The 17815-nt window shown below is 33.4% G+C and overlaps 1 protein-coding gene across 2 annotated transcripts; it reads left to right on the top strand.

The window, feature by feature from the left end:
* The first annotated feature begins 9971 nt into the window (after nt 1–9971).
* LOC106111624 (UDP-glucuronosyltransferase 1-8-like) lies at nt 9972–17598 on the top strand. Of its 2 annotated transcripts, none has more exons than XM_013293760.1 (4): nt 9972–10849; nt 15376–15601; nt 16706–16922; nt 17266–17598. In XM_013293760.1, exons 1-4 carry the CDS (start codon nt 9992–9994, stop codon nt 17543–17545), a joined length of 1581 nt encoding a protein of 526 aa, XP_013149214.1. In that variant the 5' UTR covers nt 9972–9991; the 3' UTR covers nt 17546–17598. The 2 variants fall into 2 exon arrangements, with proteins under 2 accessions (XP_013149214.1, XP_013149213.1); XM_013293759.1 differs by lacking the exon at nt 9972–10849 and adding an exon at nt 11934–12843 and having other exon boundaries at nt 17266–17597.
* Nucleotides 17599–17815: the final 217 nt, after the last annotated feature.

The raw sequence follows: 17815 nt of genomic DNA, 5'->3' as shown, positions 1-17815 counted from the left end.
ACTACCCTGGTCAGGGAACAGGGTCGGTGTTTTGGACAACCCTGCGTTTGTTCCTGTGGTTAGCACACCTTTTACGACTCGAATGACGTTTGGCGAGAAGCTGGAAAATACATTCCTTCAGCTATATCATAGTTTCTGGTTCTACTATGCGGTACAAGTGAAGGAGAAGGAATTGATCGAGAAACGTTTCGGAAGGAAGATACCGGATTTGCATGAGCTAGGGAAGAATTATTCCCTGATGATGGTGAATACCTTCCACGCGCTGAACGGCGTGAGACCGACAGTGCCTGGTGTTGTGGAAGTAGGCGGGATGCATTTGGACCACACGAGGAAAGTTATTCCACCGGTAAGTCATATTCTTTGCTCCTAAATAAAGAATGTATAAAGTTTTTGTGCTGCAACATTTTAGCAAAAGACCTGTAATGATCTTATTTCGATAAATCAAATATTAACTATTAAAATGCTAAAGTTAAATGAGTATTTAATTTGACTTATAGTTAAAAATATCCTCTTTGCGGCTTTTTTGCTGGATGTTATGGAATATGAAAGTAATAATCACTTTTTTGTATTATGAAGGTATTCGTTGATAAAAAAAAACAATTGGTTTATGTGTTATTTTTATTATTAGTTATTTATGTGGTTGTAAAAATTATCTATTAAATGTTAAGATTAGCGGTAAAATTGCCATTGTTTTAATTCATATTGTAAATTAATTTTTTTCGTTCCATTTAATTAATTTATTTTAACCTATTAATTGCCACAATGCTATCAAATCATGACTTATCAAAGACTACGATTGCCTGTCGCTTTCACAATGCGGTAAAGAACCGCAAGTAGCAGGCCTTCAAAAAGAAAATCTTCTTTCCTGTACTTGCGTTCCTCTTGTCTTAGAATCGTGGCCATTTGTTCATAGCTTTGCTCTGTTAGTACGCCATCTTATTTTGTCTCCGGCTACACAGCATCGTACAATTAGTATAAATAACAATGGTATCCTGATATGTCATTGTACTGCGGGATATAAATAGTACAAAATGCTAGGATCGATATCATAAAAAGGACGACAGATTTATATGCAAGCTATTACTCATGACTTTATGACATATGTCCAGCCGGTTATCTAGTGTTTATTTTATATTGAACGTGCCTAATGGAGGCCATTGTGTGATAATAGTTCTCTAGATATGATTACGTCACAGTAATATTATATTTATTTAATTAATGATTATACTCGTGGTTGAATTGACTTTTACTAAAACGGTTCATAGTCTAAGATCGCAATCAAATTATTAATTTAACCAAACTTTACAAAACTTTATAATATGTGAAAAACAAATACCATAAGTACGTAAGCAGAGAGGTCAACAACCTACCATCATCACCATTATCTCCCCTACCTTATACTACTCCCGTTGGAAGAGCCAGGTTTTCGTCCTCCGAATAACTATCATCCTTCGTCTCAGTCATCATTCCCTTCTTGTTCATGTCACCTTTCTCGCAATCCTACCATCTCTTTCTATGTCTACCTCTACCGGTGTACCTCCACTCATAACCAACATACCCTTCCCATCAAAAGAAAAAACATCGAATGTTTCCCACAGACAACCAGAGCGTGTATTACTCAATATAGGTCACATACTATAAATTAAACTAACCTGTTTAAGGGACAAGGTTTTAATCCTCTAAACTACATTTATAGCACGATTGTTATCAAACCAGACGTACTCGTATGACAGAGAAATATCTTTACGATTGACCTTAAACGGCCCTCGATAATGCACTCATAAACACATTAAGGCCTCTCCACACTAAAAACAAACCCGAACCGAAGCGAACTCAATTTGAACTTGGCGTGAGATTGTTTTGTTATAATTGTTTAGTATTTAGGCTTTCTTCATAAAATAGGGAGAGTTCTGCCTCTAATGGGTAGCAACCTGTTAATGTTTTCATTGCATTCCTTGATGCTTCTAGATTCTATGGTAGAACCCATTGATTTTTCCGGTTCTGTTTTCGGTGCCCACGATACAGGCATTGCCTAGTGTGGGCATCACCACATTAATCGTATATTAACCACAATTTCGAATTATCTTTTAGTTGGTATAACTGTTATTATAATTGTTAATCTCTTGTTTTTCAATAAAATTATTTCTATTTTTATTTCTATTGCACTACAGTTTGGATCTGAAAGGGTTTTAGTGGGTTAAATCTAAATTAAAAGGCCTACTAAACGTTCAGTTCTTGCTATATTTCACGTTACACTGTGCATTTCTGGTTCGCCTTCGCGGCTGTGAAACCGTCCTAAGATGACTTCGTAAATCATAAACTAGGACGATTTAATTAATAATTTTACCATTAACACGCTTTTAGATTCTGAAGTATGATGTACACACACACATATGATACATGTGTGTGTGTACATCGTACTTCATACTAATATCATAAATGAAAAGTTTAGAGAGATGGATGTTTGTTAGAGTTTCTAGCCTAAACGGCTAGACGGAATTCGATGAAATTTGCTAGAGATGTAGAGGATAGTTTGGAAGAACTCATAGGCTACTCACTTTTGTTTTATGTCCACACGGATAGAGTCGCTGGCGAAAGATAGTATGTATATATCATCTATGTTTTACACGATACAGTTATATTTCAATAACATTTTTGTTGTGATTTTTCGTTATAATATTGATCGTTAAATGTAAATCCTGCAGCATATGCTATAGCACTTAACTAGTGTACAAACAACGTTAACATTTCCTTGTTGATGAGACTATTGTATTGAAGGTAATTATCGCAGTCTAATCAGTGATAAGAGTAATCGTAAAGTTTCTCAAGAATATACTCGTATGAATGAAAATAAACTGAATATCTGATAAAATAGTAGGTTAAGGTTAAGGTGAACAAAATAATCTACATGAAAAAGTATTTTATCATCATCATCATCATCTCCTTATCCTACTCCCGTAGTGGTGCAACAGGTTTTTGTCCTCCACATAACTCTATCATACGTCATCTCAGTCATCACTCCTTTTTTGATCATGTCACCTTTAACACAATCCATCCATCTCTTTCTATGTCTACCTCTACCGATGTACCCTTCCACTCTCATAACTAACGTTCTACTAACTAAAAAGTATTTATTACCAATATTTCTGTCAAATATCCTACTAATTTCAGTTTATAAATAAATATTTATTAATAAGTTACATTTAAGTTAATGAGTCAATGAACTTGACTCACTTAACTTCTATGACATACTAGGAAAAGAAATCGAATGACTATTACTTTAAAAACAAACATTTTAAGCTACAATAACCTAACCACGACTGGGAAAAATAAAATCTTACTTCTTACTAATATTATAAATGCGATTTTTTAGATGAAATTTGAGTTTGTAGTCTTAACAACTTAACAGATCTCGTTGAAATTTGGCATAGATGTAGCTTTAATCTGGAACACATATAGGTTACGTAATCAATTTATTTATTTTACGCGGACGGAGTCCCGGGCAAAAGTTTATAGAATTATGATATGAAATACCCAAAAAAGACGGCTGAAATAAATTTCTGTAACTTTTATAAAAACCAACTTCGTTACCATAGTCCTATTCTTGATGAAAACTGTTCTCTGCTCTTTGTATCCCTCAATCCCGAGAAATACTCGCCCCTACAAGCTATTCTAGTTCGTATTAAGTACTAAATTATAAGAGAAAACGTTATAAGCCGTTTAGTGTTGAAACAATTTCCAACTGGAGTCAATGACCACTCCGTTAGAAAACTACCTTGGATGTGTTATGCATTAACTTGCGCGAGGGCGTAATTAAACAGTTTACAAGTTACTAGCTACGACCGCGTGGAATTAAAAAAAAAAAAGCAAACAGCCAATGTATTTTTCTAGACTATATAATCTAGACCTATGCCGAACATCGAGATCCATTTATTCGTTTAGGCTACAAACTCTAATAAACATCTATCTATTCATCCATCCATCTGATTTTTCGCATTTATAATACTAGCTGTTCCCGTGCGGTTTTATCCGCTTGAGATTATTAAAACTCATATTTCATTGTTTACATTTGTCAAATTCTCAATTGCAAAATTACCGTTACCATAATAAACTGGCTTCCTTAATGTTGGCAGCTTGTAGTTTATGGTCCCTTTCCCACATGAAGATTTTTTTCCATTTTTTTACTCTGAAGTAAAAATATAGAGCCTAATGCGTGTCGTAAATGTAGGGTATTTTTTTTATTAAATTATTCAAAAATATGCTGTGATTGTGACTGCAGACATCTAACGCGAACGCCACGTCAGTTTCTTGTCTATGGCACTCTCATAGCGGAATGGGCCAGTGACGTCACGAAGTAGTTTTTTACGCTGAATTATATTAGTATAGATAGATAGTAAGATTGATTCGGCATTACCATTGGAAAAGTAAATTGAGAATTACTGATAACGAAGAAGGCTATAAAAAAAAACAATCTGTTCTATGGTCTACATTTCAATTGTATTTAGTCAATAAGCGTAAAAAATAGAAAACTGTCACTTATCATAGATTTACTTTAATTTTAATGACATAATTTTTAAATCGAATTTAAAACTAAAAACAGAAAAAACAACACGATACAGCAAGAGTTTGTCACCAAAACTTGTAATTAAAATGTATTTATAAAAAGAAATAATTTTGTCAATAAGTAATTAATTGCATTAATTTAACAGTGAAATAAAATAATTAATGTCAACAAAACAAAACTCTGATTATTTTATTTTATTTGTCGTCTCGCTTTTCATTTTAAAAATACTTATAAAATATTCTTAGACAACATCTACAGACAGTTTTTTTCACTTTAATTGTATTAAATAATGTACCTTTTATCAATCATGGGAAATTTTATTAAACAATTAAACAAAATGCTTTAATATAACATTAAAACACATTCTTAATACGTAAATGTGATTTTATTTAATTTATTTATTGTTTTTCATATTCATTTTTTGTCAGCTAATGCGTCACTACAACGAATTCTTCTTTGCAGAATTTCAATATCACGTCACAGCTATAATTATTGTAGTCTCTGTTTTCTAAAAGACTAGTAGTTGCACGCGACTTCGTCCATGCAGTATTAAGATACAAAGTAGCCTATAATATGCCCGTCTATATCAGCTACCCTACATGAAAGTTCGGTCGAAATCGGAGATTACCCGGAACAAATGTCCGGAACGACAGATAGAAAAAGAAAAAACTTAAATGCGATTTTCGTTACAGCAACGCAAATATGGTACATTATCTTCCCGAAATCTGGAATTATTCTTTTGATATTACAGACATTCCAATTTTATATGTATAGATAGATCATATCGTGTCTTGTGTACAAATGTCACCTCTATTGACTTCTAATACGGTTTTTTCAACAAATCAGTGAAACAATCGACACTTCATGCAGTTGATAAAGATTTTGTAATCGTTTACAAATCGATTGTTCATTTACGCAACTTTCGTTTACCTTTTTTTATGTGTTGCGATACGCAACTCATTCGGATCTCGGACATTAACCTTTTCATTGCAAATGTAAGGGAATCGATGTTGAAGGCTCCCTACATTCATTATTGGTCTGTACTTATATTATAAAGAAGGACGATTTGTATTTTTGTATGTAAGTATTGAAATAACACAAAAATTCGTGGGTCAATTTTAAAAATCCTTTCACCGTTAGAAAGATAATTCTGTGAGTAACATAGGCATATATTTTATTTTTACTCGGGCGATGTTGCAAGCGACAGCTAGTATTTTATACATTTGTGAAATAAGAGATTTTTATTACGGTTCGTTCGGAAAGGGAAATGGTCAGATATTCTTCAAGATAAATTATTTCATCATTTGTTACTTGGTGCAGTAGTAAAATTAAAATTAGTTCCACATTTCTATTAACTTTAAACAATGTTACAAGTAAATTATTTTACACGAGTCTAACAATAGTTTATAGCATAATAATAAATAATAAATGTGATTTTAGTGTTTAACTTCCTAGTCGTATGTGGTCAGTGTGTGTCATGGTTAGTTCCAATATTGCCATAACATTTTGCCTACAATGTTACATTTACTTACAATTTCAGGCATATTGTTCATTGTCTGCTAAATATGGCCGAGTTACTTGCTTATTGTAAATCGAAATAAACTATAACCTTTCTGAAATGTTTATAAAAAAAAATCAAATTTGCAGACTGACTAGGAATTGGAAATTACTAGCTTTCGCTTAGAATTAAAAAAAAAACAAAAGTGAGTCGCTTATGTGTTCTTCCAGAATCCGTCCGTTCGTTCGTCGTTCAGCTGTTTATGCTTAAAACCCTAACATCCATCCATCCATTTAAACTTTCGCATTTATAATATTAGTATGATTGCTATTATGCGTACAAATATGAAAGCAATGGTCATAGACAAGTTTCAAAGTGTTTTTTTTTTTAAATATTAACAAAAGCAATAGGACAATTTCTCGTTATATTGTTCCAAGGTTATTTGAGCAAGGAAGGTTATTATATGATGCGCACACGCATATTGATTGCCCTTTTGACATTAGGACTTGTACGCCTACAAGTGAATTATTTCTGTAGAATGTGACTGACGTATTTAAAAGTAAGCAATAATTATTCATTCCATGTATTGTTTCCTATTTATCTTCCGGAAATATATGCTTACGAAGAGATGGAAAGACGTACAGCATTTTTAATATAAATATTTAAGGGAAAAGAGCATTTATATAGTTCAACTCAAGAACTTAAATTATGTAAATAAAGACAGAACGACAAAACACATGGCGGCCATTACAGTATTTCGTTTTTTTTAATTGTTTTTTTATTATTAAATAAAGTGATTTACAAGTAGGAGAAAAGAGTTTTACGGGAGTTGTTTTCGAATTTACGAGTTAGCGACAAATGTGTAGTTTCTATGGCGAAAATATTTCTAATTTGATTTTGAACAAGGTACTTGGAGCCAATACATTTGTTTTGGTAGATATTTTGCAATCGTATTATAAAAAACTCAATAATTTCGTGATAAATTTGGCAATTGTTCTGTCATCGACCCTAAACCTGTTTGACCGACAATATGCACACACACGCAACAAGTCCTCACTTTATTGACCTACTTCCCAAAAGAAGGAGGTACTCAATTCGTCTGTATGTTTTTTTTATGTGTGTTTCGGCATAACCCCGCCGCTAGTGGACCGATTTTGATAATTCATTTTTTATCCGAAAGGTAGTGCTTGCAGGTAGGTCCCATTTTTTGTTTGATTTTTAGCATACCTGAAACGGAATTGAAATAAAACGTCACTGTTCCTTTTAAAATGGCTGCCTTAACGTAACAGATTATCTAGTTCAGCTATAAATAGTTATGTTAGCAATGAAGGGAATCGTGCCAGATAATTATATAATATCTTAAAATATATATTGTCTTTCAATACATTTACAAGCTAATTACTAAGCTCTGGCAACAAAGAAAATGATTAATTGTGTATAAGTTCCTGTTTAGGCATAAAAGTCTGGCCTACCGAGAGAGAGAAGCGGGCGAGTTTAACATAACAGTTCTTTAAGACCAAAGACATTTAAAAATATATAGACGAGGCATATCAACTATGCCACCTCTAAATATTTTTTAATCTTTAACCAAGAAGTGAAGCTGAAGTGAATTATAAGACACGTAAGAAATACCAAACTATATGGCACGAACTACCGGTCGTTGGTTCCCGCTATTCGATGTGGTTAGGGCACCTTCGATGCTAACGGGATACAGTACAGTAGCATCGACTTAATTTGTTACGCATCATTTATCATTGAGAACTAAATAAAATATCGGATAAAAGCCTTTCGAATCATCTGGTCATATTTTACAGGTAAAATGTTCCAAATATATGCATAGCCTTTAAGCCGTATAGAATTGAAATAAAACAAAAAAATACAATCAAATAAAATCACTTCTAAAAACGATTTGCCGATCTATGGTTAAAGATAATTGCTATCATGTTTTATGAAGGCACATAGAATAGAACATCCAACATAAATGTACTCCCTTTCACGTTTTTTTTAAATAATTTCATACAAAAATATAAATACAATTGACTATAATCTGTCAATGAAACCCCACAAAACCATTAGTGTCACTTTGTCCGCGGGTGCGGAGTTTTGGATCTATGACTAAAGTGAAAAAGTTAACCCAATATCATACAATTCTAAACATTCATTCGAAACAAGAATTCCTACTAGAATTTAGTAGAATATAGAAAAATATCTAAATGTGACTGAATTAGTAACACAGATTTAAAATTAAGGTTCCTGGAATTTTATAGTAGCAACATTAAGACACAAAAATTGCCTATATCGATATTGCAGGCGTTTCTGTATCTTCACCGTTTATCGCATTTATACGAAGCCGAAAATAATTATCTTTTTACAAAAGTGTATGTATTTGATTTTTTTAATGTGCCCTATTTAATTGCCCCACTTATAGTAATCAACTTGATATCAAGTTACTGTTTAAAATAAACAACACAAAAGAAGTTCACCTAAAGAATAAAAATGGTGTGATAAGATAATAACGTTAACCACGATCGATAGAGGTCTTGCAACATAGAATTTCCACCAAAGATTATTGTAATATTTAGAAAGAATTAGACAATTTTTTACCATTATAATAAATGGGATATACTCAATACTTTAACAGTCTCCGCAAACCAGTCTTAATCGACAGATAGTTTGATTGGGTCGGGCTGATAGCTAGATATGAAACGAAATCGGTGAAATGCGTATACATGCTCATGATTAAACTATCGGCCGTTTAAATCTGTAGTTTACGATGGTTTTTATAGCAGAAAAAATGTAGATCGTGGAAATGTAAAAAAAGGAAAATTTTTAACTATGTTTACAATTTTTTACTCTATGATATTGTACTATAAATTAAGTAGGTTTTTTGTTATTATTTTGATAGTCATAGAGATAGCCGCGACTAATTAATAGTGGCCGGCGCGATGTGCCAGCTTTGCGATGTAATAACAGTAGTTATATTCGTTATCAAGAAATGTTACAGATCAAGGACCGATATTAGTGCGCTTGATAGACATTCTTATCTCACTTTAATTCTATGGTTTTCTAGATATAAAAAAGGAATGATTGAAAATTAAGAGAATTTGAAAAAAATTAATAATTTTCAATAATAAAGATAGATTTGATGTTTAAATGTTTTTTTTACTATCACTTACCAAATAACGTTTACGTCGGTCGACAACTAAACAACTATATTTTGGCTGAATTGTCTTTTTTAAGCCTTCTTTTAGCCCATTTATATGCCTGCAAAACATTTTATAAGTACTAAATATACATAATATCAAGGATTATTTCGTTGGCTGCATACTGATGAAACAGATTTGTTAATTTGACGACGTAAAAAGGGGAAGTTAATGTATTTTTGTATGTTACGAAAAAAATCAAAAAATACTGTACCGTATTACGAAAATTATTGTACTATTAGAAACTAAAGTTATCACCGAGTAATATGGGCAATATTCATTACTAGCTGTTACTCGCGACTTTGTCTGCGTGAAATTAAAAATAATAAAAAATATGCTATGTTACTCACTATTAACGTAGCTTTTTAATAGTGAAAGAATTTTTGAAAGCAGTAAATCCAGTAGTTTTTGAGTTATTATAATACATACAAAAATCCGATAATACGAAGCTTTCCTCTGTATAATTTTAGTAGATTTTTTTAAATCCTATGCAAAGACGCAAGGAAAAGTTAGTTATCCTATATACTCATACTTACGGAAAAATACTTTATAACTACTGGCATTAGAAATGAAATATCATCGTTGGCTATACAAACGGAAGAAACGCGCATCGTATTGATAAACTCGTAGATAATAATATAGTAAGGAACGTAACTTTGAACAATACAAACAAGAGCTCGAGTGAGCTAGTTATCTTATAGTCGTCTCTTAAAGTGCACGTGTACAATGCGTTCCGAAATTATATTTATTATTTTAGTATTTGCGAGATATACAGAATGTGCAAGAATCCTCGGTCTGTTCCCTCACATCGGAAAAAGCCACTACATGGTCTTCCAACCTCTACTCCGAGCGCTGGCTGATCGCGGCCATGATGTCACAACAGTTTCGTTCTTCCCGCTTGAAAATCCGCCACCGAACTACAAAGATGTAAGCCTTGAAGGTGTTGCGGATCTAGGATTGGAGTTACTAGATTTATCACTATTTGAATTCGCTCCCGTTTACATGAAGATACCGGTTTTCAGCGTGTTTCTGAAGGCTAAAGTGGAGATTAATATGTTAGGGGAAATAGGGTTGGGTGTTTGCGAGCAATTAGTAAAGTTACCAAGTTTGGCTGAAGTTATGAAGAAAGAATATGATCTTATAATTACGGAAAATTTTGTAAGCGATTGTATGATGGGCCTTTTACACGTTTACGGGAATAAAGCACCTGTGATCGGTTTGTCATCTAGTATTTTTATGGCATGGGTACATGACAAATATGGTGTAAATGACAATCCATCCTACGTCCCCGTTATCACTTGTCCATATTCGACGAAAATGAATTTCTTGCAACGATTAGGAAACTTCGTCGTGAATGTATACTCTAAATATTGGTTTCAAGAATATATGCAAAAGGAAGAAAGAGCGATAATTGAGAAGCATTTTAATACGAAGATTCCGGAATTAGAGGAGATATCGAGAAATCAATCAGTTTTAATATTAGTGAATAGTTTTCCGACACTGAACGGGGCCAAGCCGACGGTGCCGTCTGTTATTGAAGTAGGTGGGATGCATCTAGATCACACAAGGAAACAGTTGCCGTCGGTAAGATTCAAAACATCAATTTAATTCGTATTGCACGTGTAAATTGTTGTGCAAAATGATTTGAGTTCCTACGACAAACGAAACCTAAAACAAACTAAAACAAAATTTCTGAAGATCGAATTAGGCTGTGTATCTTCTTTTCTAGGAAGTTGGCTTGTGGTTAGCTCGATATAAATCATCTAACACTCATTTTAATTTATTTTAATGTTTGGTGTTATATTTTTTCTTTTGTCTTCGAAGAGTTAACTGATTTTAGAGACGTTATGGCATGACTAGGAAATTTCTTGAGAACAATAGTTTAACGTGGACCGCCTATATTCAGTATAGAACGTTTTGTCACAAATAATGATGATAAACACATTTAAAAATGCTAACGTAGAATAACTTGCTAAAAACGAGTGATGTGCCTTATCATAACAGATAATACACAAGTCATGTTTTAACATCAAAATTCGTTTCCGCGGATACGGATACACTGCGGATGAAAAAAAAATGTTATTTTGTCACGATTCTTTTAATTTTGACTGACTTCAAAAAACTCAATACATCTGTATGTTATTTTTATAAGTGCGTAGCGCATAACTCCGCCCTTCGTGGACCGATTTTGAAAATTCTATTTTTATCCGAAAGATAGTGCATGCATGTGGGATCCATTTTTATTGAAACATGTGACTTGAGGTTATTGACGCGATAATACGATCAATAATAGCTACAAGCCAGTTCTCTTAATGTATAAAATGGAGGAAAGATCACGGAAAAATTATGTCGCAATCCTCATGAGACGAGATCAGTAATAACGATAGGAATAACACACCAAATGTTAGTCATTTAAACCGCATTTCCACTAGCATATATAAAGAGGTCTAGATTAGCCGTACGGAATTTGGAGTAAACCAACTGAAACGTTGATTACTTTACGAACTAAATCTATAAAATATTGTAAAATCTAAGTTTTCGCGCCTTAAAAAGACTGAATGGGTGATAAAAATTGAACACTAAGTATAATAAGGCTAGTAAACGAGAACACTATGCGTAATTCTTAAAATAGCACTCTATAATACAGTCGGTCACGTAATAAGCAACGTACGTGTGGCGATAGTATTCCTGACGACGCGGTCGGGGAAACGCGCGCGATGCGGGGACAAATGTTTCTCTCTGTTCTGTGTCTAGTGCTCTTTTCTCATGTAAACTGTGCGCGGATACTCGGCCTTTTCCCTCATCCTGGGAAAAGCCATCAAATGGTCTTTGAACCACTTTTAAGGACGCTAGCAGAACGAGGGCACCATGTAACTACAGTTTCGTTCTTCCCACTCAAAAATCCACCTGAAAACTACACCGACATAAGTCTGGAAAACACATCAGAAGTGCTTTTAGAATCATTGGATCTAGCATTATTTGAGAACAACGGTGTCATCTCGAAGATACCAGTATTGAGACGGATTTTGGGGTTAATGTTCGAATTTCAACCTTTGGCACATTTCGCTTTACAAGTATGCGAAAATATGATAAAATGGGAACCGCTGGCTAATGCTTTAAAGAAGGAATACGATGTTGTTTTAATGGAAAATTTTAACTCTGATTGCATGCTTGGATTGTTACATATTTACGGAAATACAGCACCGAAAGTAGCTTTGTCCTCGTCTAATCTTATGCCGTGGTCTGCGGAAAGAATAGGACTGATAGACAATCCCTCTTACGTCCCGATGGTTTCCACTGGCTTTACTTCTAGAATGTCCTACGCTGAACGTCTTGAGAATACCTTTTTAAGTGTGTTTTATAAATTCTGGTTTTATAATAATGTGCAAGTGAAAGAACGATCTCTTATAGAGAAACGTTTTCGTAAAGTTATACCGGATTTAAGGGATCTGTCGAGAAATTATACTTTGACTTTTGTGAATACTTTTCATGCGTTGAACGGGGTACGGCCACTTCTACCGGCGTTGGTTGAAGTCGGTGGAATGCATCTGGATCATACGGAAAAAACTTTACCACCTGTAAGTTAAATAAAATACGAACTATAACACTTCCAAAACAAAAAAAAAATAATAAAAACGAATCACCATTCTATTTCGTCATCGTGGCTTTCGATACCATACAAGCGTAACACAGATTAAGTTACTGCTAAAACCCGCTACATACGCTCAATATTAACTGAACATGCGACCTCTTCAGTTAAATCTGCAAAACTTTAACTATACAATACAACTGACAGTATAAATTGCCTACAGGTTCAGTTTTAATTAAATAGTTCGACTGTCCAGTTAATATTTAACATCTTTGGCGGACTAATACAAATTGAAAACAATAATCTTTACAATAATTTCATTTTGTCCAAAATAAACATAAAACCTACGTTTTAAATTCGAGTATATTAAAACTAAACAAATGTGTTTTTTTCGTCTTTCGAAAAGATAAAATATTTAATTAAGGAAGGGATCACTAGGAGTTTATATCAAGGCAAAGGTTCCGGTGTGTTCCTTGGTGGTCCGGAACCTTCAACTGCGACACTAGATGGCCACCGAAGGGGTTTTAGTGGGTGAAATCCTATATAACCCTGCCTTCCTCCTAAAAGACAAGGTATCTTTTGAACATTTCCCCCGAAACCAAAAAAGGAGTTAACATGAAAACCAATATCCATTTAAGATACGAGTTGTATGGTATGTGCGTTTGTTCGAAATGTATGAAAAACCATATACAACTAATAAAGTTTAAAGTATCGTGATACATTACTTTAAGCGAAAATTAAAAACGGCTCAACTCACGCTTTTATCCTCCGGTGACGGCACCGACTAGGCGGCGGCGAGGCGCGACGTGACCGCGAACAAAAGCTAATTAATACTCGCCCTGAAGAAGGACTCACGAAGGGTCTGAAACAAGTCGGTGCCGTCACCGGAGGATAAAAGCGTGAGTTGAGCCGTTTTTAATTTTCGCTTTAACTAGTGTTGTATAGTTTATAAAGGTTTGTGTTTTGTTTTCACGGATAGATATTGTCCTTAGCTGTCACGAACACTATTAAATGTTCAGATAACCTCCTCCACTCTTTATCATTAATGACGATGCGTTTATCACAAAGACACGTCATTTTAAAACAGTACACGAGTTCTTAATGTGATCAGAAATTCAAAAAGAATATTTTGACCTAAATGTAAAGCCCAGAAACAAAATAAATATACATCTGATGTATTTAGTTTTTAACACCGTTCCAGTTACTTAACAGCTTAAGTAAATTTCAATTTGTTGGTTTAAAAATTTTTCATTTCAGTGTTCCACCATACAACTTCCTAATAGATATGTGAATGTAAAATACGGTAATAATATTGTTTTACATAAAAATAAAATATAATAAGTGTATGTTAATTAATATACTTAACTTGCCCATGTTGGTATCGTAATTGCTATCACGCGTTAAGGAATTGTTGGCTTTTTTATTTTTTTTTCTTATTTAAATAAAAAAATGTTTAATTATACAAAGAGTTATAAAAAAATCAGCGTTGTTGTTTATGCTTAGAGTACGTATTAGAATAACAGTTTTTTTTGTTAACAAGGTATCGTTTTAGTAAACAACTAGCTGTTGCCCGCGACTTTATCCACGCTATATTAAGATAAAAAGTATCCTGTAATATGCCCCTCTATATCAGCTACCCTCCTGAAGTCCAGTCGAAATCGGTCCAGCTGAACAAACGCGGCTTGCGGACAGACAGGCAGACAAAGAATTTTTAAATGCGATCTTTATTATTCGCAACACAAATACACCATCTTCCCGAGATCTGGGATTTTTCTTTTGATTTTACAGACACTTCAATTTTATGTATAGTTAAAAAAACTAAAATCAGTCAGTAACGTTTCCAAAATATTACGTCACGTCCCGTTGGTTCGCCACCCTTGACATTTACGTTATTACCATCATGAAAATTCGAAAATCACATTGGTACATAGCGGGATTCGAACCCAAGGCCTAGAGTAAACCACTAAGCCACCGGCACTCTATTTAAGTAGTTAATTAATCGCAACATATATTTTGTCTGTCTACTGTACATACAGCACGTTTGAATGATTAGTATTTATTTGATAATTACACATTCGAATAATAATGTCCATGATGATATATTTTATCATATTACATTTACTGCATTAAATATTCTAAAACTTTTTTATCAATCGTTATCAATCTCGAAAGATTTAATAGTAATATTAATAAATTGATAGAATATTAGAACTAGGCCTATCAATATACCAGTATTATACAGAGGAAAGATTTGAATTTTGGATTGTTGCATGTAGTGAAATGTCTCAAAAACTAATCGGCCAATTTCAAAAATTTATTATTACAACACTAGGTTCAATGAGTAACATAAGCTTTTTGATATTTTTTTAATTACACGCAGACAAAGTCGCGAGCAACATCTAGTTTTCAATAAACGTAAAAAAACACCGAAATCAAACTCGTAGCCCGAAATCAAACTCAAATAGGTAGCAGCCCTAATAATAATTAGGTATTTTAATTTTAATTTTTTCTTTCCTTCCAGTATATCGAGAAGTTCCTGAACGAATCAGAACACGGGGTGATCTTGTTGAGCTTCGGGTCCTTGATCAAGACGTCAACCATTCCCAAGTATAAGGAGGATATCATAGTAAACGCGCTGTCCAAGTTGAAGCAGCGGGTCATCTGGAAGTTCGAGGGGAGCGGGGAGGAGGGAACACTCACCGGCAATATCCTCAGAGTCAAATGGCTTCCTCAGTATGAACTGCTACGTAAGTTCACATCTGTGTTCATGATAAATAGCTACATATTATTAATAATTTATTTTATCATATAAAATAATTATAATTATAAAATAATAAAATAATTACAAATTTAATATAAAACACATAAAAATGAATAGTCATAAATATATACATGTTGAATTTTTTTTGGCACTATATTAAATCTAAATTGTCTTGACATTTCTTACAGACATCAAGGAAAAGGCGTACACCAAATATTGAATAATAAAAATGTTTTCTACATAGTAAACTAATTAAAAACTACTAAAAAGACATTCTAATGTTCCGATTACTCTAACTAATGCTAACCGGGTAATAATCATGTTCTCGGTATCTTTATTATCTTTGAACTTTTTATGAGCAAAAAAATTGATGAATATAAAGGTGATTTACGTTAAATTCAACTGTAATTAAATATCTACTAATATAATGATAATGTATTATGTAGCCGCGGTAAAGGTGAAAAACACGAATAATTATAACAAGACTGACCTTTAAAACAGCACAAAGTTAATTCACATAAATTAATTTGAATTACCTGAATTAAAATAAAGCTGGCAGTTAGCACGTGTTATTGAAAAAAAAACTGACGAATTGATATCCTCTTTCTTTTGGGAAATTGGTTTAAAAGCGTTCCAAATAAAAATATCCATATTGCGCCATATTGTGACGTCATAATTTTCTCGAAAATCAATGACGAGCAGTGACTATAGAGTAAGAATAGTAAAACGTTTTTAATTGCATTATCTGTGGTAAAACATAAAATATTCATGTCTATTTTTTTCTTCAATCTGCATGTTTGAGGTCAAAGCTTTCTAGGTATTTTTCCAAATTATTTTTTGTTGAAATCCATAGTTATAGCGATGTTTGCCAGTTCAAGGATATTGCCGCGTGCAAATTTTTTTTTACTTCTTTTTTATTTTTTTTATTCTTTACTCATGCAAAGATAAAGTGTAAGTGGTCCAATTGGACGATTCAAAACATTTTCAATGTAATGTTTCAACGAAATTTACCCTTTTTATAAATCAATCTCAACATGTCATACTAAAATGAACTACACGAAGTTCTCATTATTTTTATATTTATTCACAGAACACAAAAAAGTAGTAGCATTTATCGCTCATGGCGGTTTGCTGGGTATGACGGAGGCGATCTCTGCCGGCAAGCCGATGGTGGTGGTGCCGTTCTTCGGAGATCAGCCTGCCAACGCCGCGGCAGCCGCTGACGCCGGCTTTGCTACCGTCGTGCCTTATATTGAACTCACCGAAGAAAGACTTACCAAAGCATTGGAGACTGTGTTAAGCGCAGAGTAAGTCGAATTTATTACATAATTATAGTTAGTTTATAAATCAAGGTTTTTAAATTAACCTCACGCTATTAGTGTGTCGTGACATAGCCATCTTTTAATAAAGTTTTGTTAAATAATACGACATGGTCGTACTTACTACTTTTTTTGTTTGAATTTCGCATGGGTAGACGCATTTTAATTTTTTATGAAACAAGAAAAAACTTTATTTGTCACGAATTACTTTACAGCGCTGGAAAAATTTATCTTAAATATTTTACTAATTTACACAATAATTTTCTTTTATGTCTAACACTTGGAAGTTTCGCAAGTAACAGTTAAAAACTATACATAAATTCTTTTGCAGAACCAGATTAAATGCCCGTCGCGTATCGAGCATTTGGCGCGACAGACAAGCAGACCCTCTAGAGACAGCGGTGTATTGGACTGAGAGAGTGATACGCTGGGGCCATCATGCGCCACTGCACTCGCCGGCAAGAGACATGCCTTTGTATCAAATCGCCTTACTAGACGTTATCGCCACATTAGCTGTCGCCATCTTGATCTTATTGGCGATATCATGGTACATTTTGTCCAAAGTATTTCGATTTTTATTTGGTAAAGAAAGTAAATTAAAAATGCATTAGTTTGGTAATGAAATAATAGTGAGAGTTGCTTTAATTATTTTGTTATTGTTCAATTTAAGAGTTAAAATGTGGTCTAATGTTAAGTAAGGTTTGACTAATCAATATTTATTATTTCTATTGCTTTGTTTTATGATATTTCGATTTATTTAAGCATCCATTGCTGGACTTCGAATAACCCCAAAGATATTTATGGACTCCTTTGATATTGGAACAAGAAATAGATAGGTGCCAAACGAGCAAGCGCTCGTTTGCCACCTTATATTATAAAAA

Source organism: Papilio polytes, unplaced genomic scaffold (genome assembly GCF_000836215.1).
Source record: "Papilio polytes unplaced genomic scaffold, Ppol_1.0 DF824158.1, whole genome shotgun sequence".
In the NCBI taxonomy this organism is placed as follows: Eukaryota; Metazoa; Arthropoda; class Insecta; order Lepidoptera; family Papilionidae; genus Papilio; species Papilio polytes.
This window is presented reverse-complemented; position numbering and strand designations above follow the sequence as displayed.

Excerpts from the sequence above, each read along its gene's own strand:
- LOC106111624 (XM_013293759.1), top strand. The coding sequence starts at position 11,983 with ATGCGGGGACAAATGTTTCTCTCTGTTCTGTGTCTAGTGCTCTTTTCT. Across the intron at positions 15,602-16,705 it reads TCCTCAGTATGAACTGCTAC|AACACAAAAAAGTAGTAGCA; the intron begins GTAAGTTCACAT and ends ATTTATTCACAG. Across the intron at positions 16,923-17,265 it reads GAGACTGTGTTAAGCGCAGA|AACCAGATTAAATGCCCGTC; the intron begins GTAAGTCGAATT and ends ATTCTTTTGCAG.